A 13,881-nucleotide genomic window follows, 5' to 3' on the forward strand; every position below is an offset into this window, starting at 1 on the left:
CCACATTCTTCAACTTATCCAGGTACACTTTGGTGTTACCTTTCAAGCCAACTTTGAAGATGTGAGATGGCATGATGTAGCGCTTACTTGAAACCACACTAAAGACCATAACTGTAGCTGGAAACTTCGTTGAGCCGTGCCCTCAAACGTTGAACCGTTCATATTTTCATTTTGAGGGTGTTGGCAATGGTCCCGTTGTCAAGTTGGATCGGTAGAGAGCATGAGTTGTACAGTGGCACATCTCCGATCTCGCTCGTTGAACATTCTGTCACTTTCAGACATGATAGAAGGTTCCTATCGCTCTTGGGATTTGTACACAACTGGCCAACCAGTAGATAGTCTGCAACAAAAAAAAATGAAACTATTTGTCATCAAACGGAAATGGAATCATGTCGTCTTTCCTAGGGTGACAATTTTATTGTTCCACTCTATATTAATATGTTTATCGATCATTGCCTTATTATATTCAAATCTGTTGTGTAGTAGTTGGCTTGAATAAGATATAAATGATAGACGTGTCTTTCAAAATGTATAAAGATTCACGCTGTCAACTAAATGTTGTATAGCCGGGGTCTTTTTAAGATGACAGTTACATATATACGATGGTGATAGGGAGAGAGATAGAAGAGAGCGACATTTATACATTTTACAGTGTGTGGTTTCTTATTACATATATTGTAGAGACGAGAGAGGTAGTGATCAGTTCTTATACATAGAGAAGAGGGGACAGTCATTACTTAGATGGAGAGGGGGACACATTACTTAGATGAGTTATACATAAAGTTCATTATAAAGATGCTTGGGAACAAGTTCATATAAATATGATGATTTCACATTACCTTCAATTTGGTAGAAAGAAGACACGAAGACGGCAATTACAAAAATATGAGATGTTCTTTTATTCCATTCGACCGGTCGCAATGATGATAACATCCAGAAATTCCAAGTCGACTACATGATTAAAACGTCCTCCCTCGCTTCCAAAAGGACCCTTTCCGACCGACCCTACTCGACTGCATCCTGTCTCCAACTCTGTCTGTCCGTCTCCAATTCTGTCTCCTATATTGAGAATTCATTTCTACCATGATGTCATACGTATGTCCAAAAACGTGATCAACCCACGTGGCCTGAACATGCATGGTTCGCACATGTCTGCAGACAAAGAATTCTTACTAACCTATTTTTCAACCTAACTTACTTTTCAATATGTTTTTAATTTGCTATTGTTCGTTCTTCTCTCTGACCTTATTTTAATTCAGTTTTCATAAAAAAGAATTGAAAAATCAAAATTCTTTTTACTCAAACATATCTACTATTTTATATTAAATTGAACAATGCGAAATTCTACATTCCATTTCTGACCCTATTTCTGAACCTTGCTTACAAGGTTCGAATCTCGGTCTATCTAATCTCATTTTTACTTAGCTAATGTTTTTCTTATTAAAATGTTATAAGTGGCAAAGAATGGATAAAAGTTATTGTTGTATAAAAAGGTCACCATTCAGCAAGTGCTAAATTCACCAAAAGTGTTCTGTGAATGAAAGATATCAAAACCATAGTAAACAAAATAAAACACATTTATTTACAAACTAGCAGAGAGACTCGACGTTGCCCAGATTCAATAATGATCAGCGAATGTCTCACACTCCCATATTTTTATTGTTATCAAAATCGGTGAAATCATCTATTTTTCCATCAAATCGATTGATTATTTGCTCTAGTTGGAGATCCATCGAGGTGCACCAAGAGGAAGCTTCACATTCCTCCCCATAGTGACTTAGTCCACAATACATTGTAATCTACATTGCACTGTAGAGAACCTATTGTTGATGTTATAAAATTATTTTTATACATAATGGCTTGAATTAAAGTTTAAAATGCAAATGTCAAGTATTATGGTTCAGATGTGCTCTAAAAAGAAACATTCATTTTGAACGCACCCCTGTCATATCAAAAACCTACTGTTGATTTTATATGTCGTGTCTTTCGGATGTAAGCTTAACATCACAAAATCAAAATCGCCTGTTGTTTCTTTTACCAGATTATCGATACTTATCGAAGACATTCCGATACAAAACCTTTCTAAGAACACTGCCAAGCACATAAAATACTCTAGTGTGAAATTTCATAAAAATTAGCCCAGCCGTTTTCGAGTCCATAGGGAACTCTCTCTTTATGACACACACACACACACACACACACACACACACACACACACACACACACACACACACACACACACACAGAGTTCCTTTTATGTAATAATAAGACTTACTGTGACGTGAAAGATATTTTGAACGAGTAAGTAGTTTGTTAAAAAACGTTTAAATGTTTTCGTGTTTGTAGAATGTTCACAGTGAGTAAAAAAAGATACGAGAGTTAGAAGTGTGTTTGCTTACATGTTTATTTTTTAATTTTCTTTTTTAATTTTCTTTTCTTTTCTTTTTTGCTGAAGTTAGGGCATCCTAGCAGATGTCAAACATTCACCTACATTTTCAGATAATCCAACCTAATATTTTTTAAAGATTTAATTGCCCTTTATGTTCAATTGCTTGTATCTCACTGTCTTACTACTTTCGCATGTGCGTGTTACTTTGTAAACTTTGAAATGGTTTCCAAACGTTGAAAATTATTGAAATGATTTTCAAACGTTGAAAATACCGTCAGTTCACACGCACGTTAAATCTCAACAAAGTCGAGAAAGAAACAGGGAAGCAATTAAAACCATTTGCTTTTTAGCATTCGCTTGGAATCACTTGACGATTTAGTCACCACAGATTCACTGTTATATGGCAGGGTTTGGAGGATGTTTGCTTTTTTTTTTTTTTTCGTACAGTACCATTTCCTTAATAAAAAACAAGGTTTCTGCTTTTTTGTTCGGTACTGTTGAACTTTTCAGATCAATAAAATAAAAATACAAGATATAATAGGAACCAATTTAAAACACCATTAAATATTGTTTTGTTTTGTAATTTAAAACATCGAATGTGTTCTTCTTCTATGTATGTTCTTCAAAGAGCGCACAAAAAAAAAAAAAAAAAAAGCACAGACTTTTCGGAATCATAAAGTAAAAAATAGTCAAAATATAAAAAGAACCAATTAAAACAAAAAATATATAAAAAAAATATTTAAAAAAAAAAAAATTATTTTTATCTATTATCATTTTTTTTTTAATTCATCAAATAGCGTACATTTTATTTTACGAGAAAATCGGCTTTTTTTTCTCCCCCGGCAAAATCTTAACAAAATCACGCACACTTTAATGTTACAAAAAGGGCCTTTCTTCCTTTTACAAAGATTTAAATAATATCATGTGATCTAATGTTTTCCAGGACCCATCAGATATATCAGCATTTCATCAGATCTTAGGAGGTAGTTTACTCTCGTTCCATCAACCATGACCGAATAGAAGTTTTTAGTAATTTGTTATCATATTCTTAGAATGGTCTTCACCAAGGATTGAACCTTCAAATCCACAGAAGGTTTTCACTTAGAACTGATTATTACTTAGTACTTACTTCTGTTCGAAATCCCATACAGAATTGTCTGAGACTGAGTGACAACAAGTCTCTCCAGATTTCCGGTACTTACACCATTAACAATACTAAACTACATTGCATTCATTAACACTTATACTTGAGCGGTCTAAGGCCTTGATAAGAGATGCTCCCTTGTAAAATTAAAAAAAGTAGCAAGGAAGAGTAGTAGTAGTTTGTTGTTTAGACATAATAATTCTCAAGTTTGACAAGACACATCTGAAGAAATTCAAGGGTTACATCGGCTGAAACGTTGTGAGAATAACACCCAAGATGAGAACATTATTCCGAATAAGCCAAATAATCAAAACCCCTTTATTATTTCTTGCTGAGTTCTCACACATTCTTTACTAGCAAGCGTTCACTAAAAAAAAGGTAGTGTTCCCTGGAATCTGAGTAACAACAAGTCTCCCCAAATTTCTTGCACTGTCTTTGTACTCTCTTTTGTCCACATTGCATCTCACATTACAGCTCACATTATAGCCCCGCAGCAAATGTTTACCGTTTAGTTATTGCTGATAACAACCAATGACTTTCTCTTTAAAGTGAGCGACAATATTCTTCGTCAGAATGTCAGAACTCTTCATATCTTTCCAGTCAGGATTTAAACGGTGTTAGACCCCACCCCCACCTCTAGGTCGTCTTATTCTCCCAGACTGGCATTTTCTTTGGTACTAACCAATCTTCACGATACTTATTATTTTTACTTTTTATGTGACGAGGGTTGGGGGTGTATATTATTATTTTACTCACTAGGAGTAGTCACAAAGGATATCATCAAAAATGTATCTTTGAGACCAACTTGTGGTGTTCTCTGGAGTCTGAGTGACAAATCTCCCCAGATTTCCAGTACTTACACCATTAAAGATTACTACACTCTATTATATTCATTAACCCTTATCCTTGAGTGACCTTCGGGTCTTGATAAGAGGCGACTCCCTTGTAAAAATGAAAACAAGTAGCAGGGAAGAGTAGAAGTAGTTTGTTGTTTTGAAATGAAATAAATTGTTTGTTGCAACAATTCTGTTACCAAAAATCAACATCTTTTCAACAATAATCTCTCTCTCTCTCTTTCTATATATATATATATATATATATATATATATATATATATATATATATATATATATATATATATATATATATATAGAGAGAGAGAGAGAGAGAGAGAGAGAGAGAGAGAGATGTGACAGAAAAGGATTGGAAACTATGTTATAATCGATAGGGGGCTTATTTTGGAGGGGAAACTATTTTTTCGTTGTTTGGAAATGAATTAAATTAGTTGTGGTACTATTTCCATTAAATCTCGCATGTTGAAAGCTTATCCCATTAAATATTGTGTATTGTAAGCTAATCCCATTAAACCTCGCATGTTAAAAGCTGATACGATTAAATATTGTGTGTTATAAGCTAATCTCATTAAATATTGTGTATTGAAAGCTAATCCCATTAAATATTGTGTATTGTAAGCTAATCCCATTAAATATTGTGTATTGTAAGCTAATCCCATTAAATATTGTGTATTGTAAGCTAATCCCATTAAATATTGTGTATTGTAAGCTAATCCTATTAGATATTGTGTATTGTAAGCTAATTCCATTAAATATTGTGTGTTTTAAGCTAATCTCATTAAATATTGTGTATTGAAAGCTAATCCCATTAAATATTGTGTATTGTAAGCTAATCCCATTAAATATTATGTATTGTAAGCTAATCCCATTAAATATTCTGTATTGTAAGCTAATCCTATTAGATATTGTGTATTGTAAGCTAATTCCATTAAATATTGTGTATTGCAAGCTAATCTCATGAAATCTTGTATGTTGTAAGCCAGTCTTATTACACCTCGCATGATGCAAACAAGTTTTATTAAATCCCAATGTATTGTAAGTCAGTCCCATTAAATCTCGAACGTTGCATTAGCGAGTGAGACACCAAAATAGACATAATCAATGTCTCCATAGTTACTTGTCTTGTTGTATACTTGAAATAACTGCAAATGCTAAACATCCGTATATATCTTTGACATTGTATGACCCACAAACTGCCTTGAGTGCTATATACACTTTTCCATTGAAGAGCCTTATTATAGAACTAGCCAATATGTCTGAGAAGAATCTCACTGGACCCAGGCATCTCGAAATGATTCTTTCGCTTCTTTCTAAGCACATGTCAATTATGTTTGAAAGAAAACGAAGAATCGGACAATTGTTATTTCTGTCTTCTGTCATTTCTTACATCATATTTTAAAGTACAATGATATCATTCTTCTTGTGGTCAACTGTAGTAAGCTATTATATATATATATATATATATATATATATATATATATATACTAGCAAAAGTACCCGTCGTTGACTGGGTTCAAAAACAGCTTACAGAAAATGGACTCTGATTTATGAAAGAATGATAGGTTATGAAAAGGAAGGGTTGTAAATTTGGGTTGAATTTCGGGGTATCAAAACCAAAGCAAAATATGATGAAAGCAAAAATAAAATAGAAAAACCCCATAATTTATTTTACCATACCTGTTCACACTGAAACACTTATCACAATATTCTGTGGATCTATATTAAAAAAACCTTGTTAAACTTTGTGATATATTTCCATTCTATGGAGGTCAGGCGCGAACGAACACCCCATAATTTTATTATACCATATTTCTTCAAACTGAAACATAATTATCAAAGTATACTTACGCAGATAGATATGAAAAGTCTTTATTAAAGTTTGTGCATATATCCATTCTATGGAGGCCAGGCGCGAACACAGACCCCACAATTTTATTATACCATCCCTACTTAAGTTGAAACATACTTATCAAAGTATTATTATGTACATCTATATCAAAAACATTTGCAAACGTTTTTTTTTAATTTTAAAATTTTTATTTCCATACTTTGTGGACCAGGCGCGAACGCAGACCCCACAATTTTAATGAACCACCGTTCTGCCAGATCAAACATACCCATTCCTGTGTCTCGTACAACTTCTATCATTATATGTAATCAGTTTTTTAAAATAGTCAACCATATAGGAGCCTATTCGTGACCACACACACACACACACACACACACACACACACACACACACACACACACACACACATTCAGCTTTATATTATATTATATATATATATATATATATATATATATATATATATATATATATATACGAGCAAACAGTTAATAAAACATGTTAAAAACACTTTGAAAAAAGAGTTAAAAACATATTTAATCTGAAAAGGAAACACTTGATAAATGGATAGTCCTTAATCAGCGGAGTTTCAAAGAAATACTTTCCTTCTCATCAGAGGGTAGGAATTAGCAAAATGTGAGATCGGATTTTGCATACAAAAGTATTTGATGAAACAACAAGTAAGTCAAAGATCTTACTTGATAACAAAAAAGTGAAGCAGAGGGAATATGGTGAAGAAAAAGGGTGATTACGCGTGAATGGATAGTCTGGTGAAAGATAAATAATCCAAATGATGGTAAAATCCAAAAATATAACTTCAAGAAAGTTAATTGAATTTCCATTTTTTTTTTTGAAAATCCAAGGAAATCCAGTAATTGGAAGATGGTCCAAAATAATCCCAGGGCCGAAATCCATAGAATAATTCACAAATATGTACACGGGAAAAGGGGGAAAATTCCAATAATATTAATCAAAGAAAAATAAGATATGCTTTTCAAACTGATGCCGAGACATAACTATAAATAAGAAAGATCAGGGAAGAAGAAGAGGAAAAAAAAATTTAATGGTAATAGAATTAAATATAAAATAGAAAAACAAATGCCAAAATTTATATTTTTATAATTTACTACCTAGCTCTACCTATGTATTGAGCACTGTTGAAGTAAATATTTAAAGTTTATTCATAAAATTATACTTCCGTATATTAATTTATGTGATTAAATGAAGTAATTATATATATATATATATATATATATATATATATATATATATATATATATATATATATATATATATATGTATATATATATATATAAGAGAAAGAAAGTTAAAACTGTAAGTTGAACTTTGCAATCAAAATTTATTTTTCTAAGTAAGCCAATGATGAAGGTTGTCATATAGGATTTCTCTCTTTTTATTATTAGGTCCCATTTGACTAGGGACAGACTTCTCTTTGGATTACTGCACTGTCCGTAAAACAAAACAATTTTCATTATTTCAGCTTTTTTGAAAACTTTCCAATCGGATTATATGCATTGTCACTCTGGACTTATTTTGGAATACATTCTATCTAAAGCACCATTTTGCATTTTGAATCAACTTGAGAGGAGTTTCATTCAAGCTGAAATATTATGCGCAGTTTGTTTTTATATTAGTTTTTCACATATCCAACATTTTTTCAATTTTTTATTTTTTATTTTTTTTATTTGGCAATTTATAACTACAATAAATTGTGGTTTCACATACTGCCTTAACTAGCAAATTCTAGCATTGCTGCAAATATAATTTGCTGATTTCTTTATGTCCTCTGATGAGAAGAATAATAATAGCATTCTTTGAAACTCCGCGGAATAAGGACTTTGTAAATTGTTTTTCGGAGTATTCAGTCGAACAATAAATTTTGATTGTAAAGTTCAACTTACAGTTTTAATTTTCTTTCTCTCATAACAAGCTCTACTCTCTATTGCGTATTGAGCTTTTTTTAATTCGCTTGGGATTAAATTTCCTATATATAAATACTGTTATTTATATTAGTTTGAAGTTTACCATAGGATATATCAGGTAAACACAACATCCTTTTGTTTTCATTAATATATATACATATATATATATATATATATATATATATATATATATATATATATATATATATATATATATACTGTGTCAATCGCTTTATTGCAGATTAGTAAAATATCAATATAACACTAAATGTACGTCACAACAAAATGAAAATTATATCATCAAACGACTGTTTTAAGGTTAGTTATTGCCCAAAATTTTATTCAAATTCATGCGATATTCACGAAGTTATGACATTTCATTCTTTATCGTGGAATTTCCACTGTCCATCGCTTTATTGCAGGTCTCTTAAAATGTTGTTTTAGGGCAAAAATACAATGTCTTATCTTGGGAAGTTTACTTTTTATTATATTTTTCTGTCAAAGAATAATGAGAAAAAGCACATCCTAGGTGCTAAGCCTCAAATAAATGAATTATTTATTGACATATCCACCATTTTTTAAAATAACTTGAAACAACCTTTTGTACCCCAGGGAAGTCAATTGTTTGATTTCAAAAAGGAGTTATGGCTCTAGCAGTATCAACTATGTTCTTCACAAGACATACTTGGAAGTAAATTGCTTTCCTCCCTCATAAACTCCTATTTTTAATATTGACCAGAGATATTCAATGGGATTATGGTCTGGAGAACACGGTGGTCAGGTCATGAAAGTTTCTCTAAAGAAGCCCATAGATTTAAGGAAGACTGCAGTCACCCTAACAGAATCGGATGGTGCTTTGTCATGCATAAAAATCATCTGAAAGCGACGTGAGAACGGTAGGTCATCTAGCCATGGTGACAAATGTTTTCCAAAACGGCTGTATATGCATTGTTGGTAAGTTTTACACCCTCTGGAACTTGGAATGGTCCAACCGACTTACTCCTAATGATCTCCGCCTAAAACATGATGACTCCACATCCTCATTGGCGATGATCTCTGTAAGAGATTCATTCCATTCGAATTCCAAACTTTGGCCCATCCATCCAGACCGTCAAGAGTAGCACGGGTCTCATCCGTAAATAGGACATGTTGAAAATCCATTTTCATATAATTCATTTTTCCCTTTGTCGTTTGCTCAATGGAGGCCTTGGAATAGTTTTGATATTCCTTGCCATCCCATTCAGCACATTGCATTGGCCCTGTCTGGATCTTGGAGCGATACCAGCTCTTGCAAAAATGGAAGCACTGGTGCTGTTTGGGTTTCGATTGACTTCGCTATGAATTTTTTGAATATCACAATGTGAAAGGTTTCTCCTGGTGCCCTTATCCTTTCTGGATTTGGTGTTGGGGTTGTTCACGAATGAAGCCAAAGTTCTTGGATCTCTTTCCAGCTCCATAGCTAAATCTTTGATCAACAATCCTTCTGCGAGTTCAGCCACAATCCTTTCCTTTCTGATAACCGTTAATTGCTCCCTTTTTGGCATTTTAAAAGACCTGCAACCGATGGACAGCATAAATTACTTGATAATAAATAAAATGTCATAACTTCATGAATATCGCATGGATTTGAATAAAATTTTGGGAAATAACTAACCCTGGAACAATAATTTGATGATACAATTTTCATATTTGTATGACGTATATTTAGTGAAAGATTGATATTTTACTAATCTGCAATAACGAGATTGAAACAGTTTATATAATCACGTTGGCACACACCAGTTCTCATCAGATCACCGAAGTTTAGTATAGATGTTCCCAAGTTCTGCATACAGGTTTACGTGTGCGATAGGATGCACCTAATAAAGGTCAGAGGTTACATCAGCTAAAGCATTATGAAAATTTTATCCAAGATGAGAATAATAGTATAAATAATTCAAATAATCCAAGTTGTCAAATCTCATCTGAAAGAATGACCTGCAGGGCAACAAATTTAAATACTAAGTAATGATCTGTTCTAATAATCAGTAAGTTGTGAATGTTGCAGGCTCAATGTTCAGTATGGGCGATACTAAAAATATAATTATGAAATCCTTTAGATTTGTACCTAGTCATGGATGGCGGAATGAGGGTTACATAGAGGTTCTATTTGAAATTTCGTACAGATTCCCGAGTTTGCCGTAGAGATTTGTGAAAGGAACGATCTGCATCTGAAAACAAGTCAGAGGTTACATCCACTGAAAAGTTGTGAGAATTACATACAAGATGAGAACAGTAACCTGAATAATTCCAATAATAGAAATGATCACTCCTTAGCTAAAAAAATATTTGAAACATTAACACTTCGAAGTGTTTTAGATAACTAATGACGGGTGACATAGCAGTGTTTGTTAAGACATTGTTGTGCGATGCAATTTCCCATGGAAGCTTTTATAGTGATATTAGCAATTATTTTCATACGACGCCTGATAATGTCGTTTTGATAATTTTTGTTAAACCATATTTTGCAGCCATACAAGAGTACAAGTCGAACATGTGTATTGTATGCGCCCCCCTCTTTTTCTCTCTTTTTCTTTCTTTCCCTCTCATGATGCGATCCTGCTTTTAGCTTATTAATAATATCGCCCAGATTACACAACGATGGGATTTTTAGGAGTGCCGAATCATAAACAAGGTCGGCACGACAGGTGTAACATTTTGTGTGTCACTTTGTATAAGAAACACGTAAAATAAAATAGAAATGTAAAAAGAAAAAAAAAATCAGGAATAGAATTGTCAATAGCTAGGTTACATGTTATGACTGGGAGCAAAGTGTAGTGCCTGTTACAATATTTTTAGCATCTTAAGATGGTATGATTGTAAAGATTTGGACGATTCTATTAATAACCATGAGCGATAAGGACGAACCAATCGGATGCCAGAATCGATTTATAAAATATACTAATCTCTTTGAAAAATTTTAGTTCTCTTTCACTATAAAAATCTAGATAGTAGAATCAGAAAGTGGGATTGAGTAGTCAGCGTCCCCAAGGAGGGGCATTCTGACCTGCAAAAAGTGCCTGAGCATCTCCGTCGCGATTCCCCAATAAGGACGCCTCAGGTGATTAGCAATAAACTAACCTATTGTCAAAGAGAGAAAGCAAAGCCTGAGAGAGTGGACCTCCTAGAACTGCACAGAACTAACATCCCACTGCAATCGACTAGGACCAGATCATTACAGGAAGGCTCTAATCTTTGTTGATTTTGGGGTCAAAGAAATACTTTGAATCCTCCAATGATAAACTTTTCATCTTGACAAGAGAAGATCACTACGCTATGCTGATTCTGGATTCATTATTTATCTGGAAAACCATTTCTAACTGGATTTATGCTGCCTTTTATTGTTGCTTGGCTTAACTACATTTTCCTATTACAAGAATGAATCTATACTCAAGAGTATCTGTCATGATGCTACTTTTCATCTTTTTGGAGATCTTTCTAGATTATAGCAATTTTTATTTTTGTCCCAACCTGGAGTGCCTCCTTCGGGGAGCTGGATTTTCCCCACATTAAAAATCGGCCTCGTATCTAACTCTGCCCTCGTGAGGAGACAAGTAAATAGGCACATGAAAAGAGCATGTAGTTTGTTATTTGTTGTTTGCGAATTTTATCAATTTCCTTTTTGTGGAAATAATCATCGTTTTTTTTTATTAAAATTCAAAATCTTTTTTAAAATATCTATTTACAGGTAAAAGCTATTTTAAATGAACGCATTTTTGAAGAAGCAGTCGTCAAGGTGGAAGTTTCTATTTATGACACAAGAAGGAATGAAAAAGCAAAAGCTCGGAGACAGAAAATGGTAAGTATTACTACACCTACTAGACGGTTATGTTTTTAGTCAAGTATATTTGGCACTATATTGTGTACAGCTCAGCACCCATATCGCTTGACCAATCGTTACCAAACTTTGTCAAAATATCTATCATGGTCTAGCTTCGAACTTAGGTCATGATTAAAGTTACGAAAAATGTGAAAGTAACATTTTTGGAGATAACTTTGCTATTTGACTTATATTCTAAACAATGAAGTCTAACATCTTAGATGACTTTTAGATTGATCTTGAGTTTGGTAAATTTGGTCAGGGTTGAAATTTTGACCGAATTTCAACTTCCGATTTTCTCGAATTTGATGCATGCTCTTTGGTAACAGTATCCACCATACGACATTTCGAACTGGTAAGATAAATAATTCTTGAAATATTAACAATGCAGAGAAGTACAAGCCTAGATAAAACTTTGGCCCATTCTTATGTTGTCAGATGGAGATATGCAATCTCACGACTGACTTATTTGCTTAGAATTATGTATTTTTGACTAACGAGTCACTCCTTATCAGGACTAAAAGCAACTCGATGAGGAGGGTTAATGAGATGGATAGATTATCAGTTGAATGTATATTATGGGACGGTTGAAAATGATGAATAGAAAAAAAAAACATATTTAATCAAATAGAATGTTTATTCAGATGAGTATTATTTATTACATTAATTAATTGCAGACTATTATCCACATTAAAAAAACAAAACAAACTAAAAAGATGAGAATAATAGTCCGCAATAAATAAATGAAGAAAAACAAAGTTTGATTATTTAAGAAGATAATTTATGCTTGTTGATACTAGATTTGAAGACAACCATCTTGTAGCCTGTAGGGAATCAGTCTCTTGGTAACGTGTCCCACAGATGGAAAGTCCTTGGAAACATTACAACATCCACTTATGGCAAGGTGCCCGTGAAGTTGGTACCTGATTGTACAGCGAAGCGCAGGTATCTTTGCTAATACACACTAAATAGAAACACACATGTAAACTGGAGCATAAATACATATTCATATATGTCTTTTTAAAACTTTTGTTTACCTAAAATGAAGCATATTGCCACTTGAATGTAAGGGGGTACTATTTGGGATCGTGTCTATTAGAGACTATGTATGGAGTTGAATAGCAACATGTCTATTCACATTACATTTAGACTTCTGCATGCTATTACAATTAGGAAAGCAAGAAACAGGGAGGGATATCCAAAGTCTAGCAATCCGAGGATGGAAACTAGAGTAGAAGACTTTCCAGTATCTAGGGACCTCAACAGTGAAGAGGTGGGATTTTGCTACTTGACGGATTAGTCAGGGGTATGTACGTCGAGGAGGCACTAGTGCTATAAATTCATTAGAATACATTCCATTAAAATACTTGTGAAACAGGCACAGGGATGTGACACTGCGGCGATGGGACAGGTGTTGGAGTTTTGTCGTTAGAGCAGAGCCTATTACATTGAAGACTCTTTTTTGGGCCCTGTCTGAGAGAGAGAAAGAGAGAGAGAGAGACTAGTGTTAGATGCACCGGCCCAGATGTGGCAACAATACTCCATGCACGGGCGAATGTGTAGAGGCGTAGGATACTGTCAAATGTGTGTAATTTTCTAACACGGTAGAGAGAACCCATCTTATTTGCAGCAGCCTTGGCAATGTCTTTAATGTATTTGTTTCAATTCATGTTACCCGTGAATGTTAAACTGAGGAATTGGAACGATGGACTCCCAGGTAGAGTGTTATTAGTCATAACTATTTCTGAAAAAAATATCCACCAGAAGCAAACACAATTATGAGCCACGATAAATCAATCTATAAACTATCAATATATGAACTATCACTGCATGAATGGTGTATTAT

At 33.5% G+C, this 13,881-nt stretch overlaps 1 protein-coding gene across 2 annotated transcripts in view; it reads left to right on the forward strand.

Moving 5' to 3' along the window:
* LOC145256436 (dynein regulatory complex subunit 7-like) overlaps nt 1-13,881 on the forward strand; it is a 284,758-nt gene that overhangs the window by 233,696 nt on the left and 37,181 nt on the right. For both annotated transcript variants that reach the window (XM_080115340.1, XM_080115341.1), the window contains exon 14: nt 11,904-12,014. In XM_080115340.1, coding sequence (XP_079971466.1) covers nt 11,904-12,014 — 111 coding nt within the window. The remainder of the gene's footprint in view (nt 1-11,903; nt 12,015-13,881) is intronic.

This window comes from Euprymna scolopes, chromosome 32 (genome assembly GCF_053919585.1).
Source record: "Euprymna scolopes isolate OS-2025 chromosome 32, ASM5391958v1, whole genome shotgun sequence".
NCBI lineage: Eukaryota > Metazoa > Mollusca > Cephalopoda > Sepiida > Sepiolidae > Euprymna > Euprymna scolopes.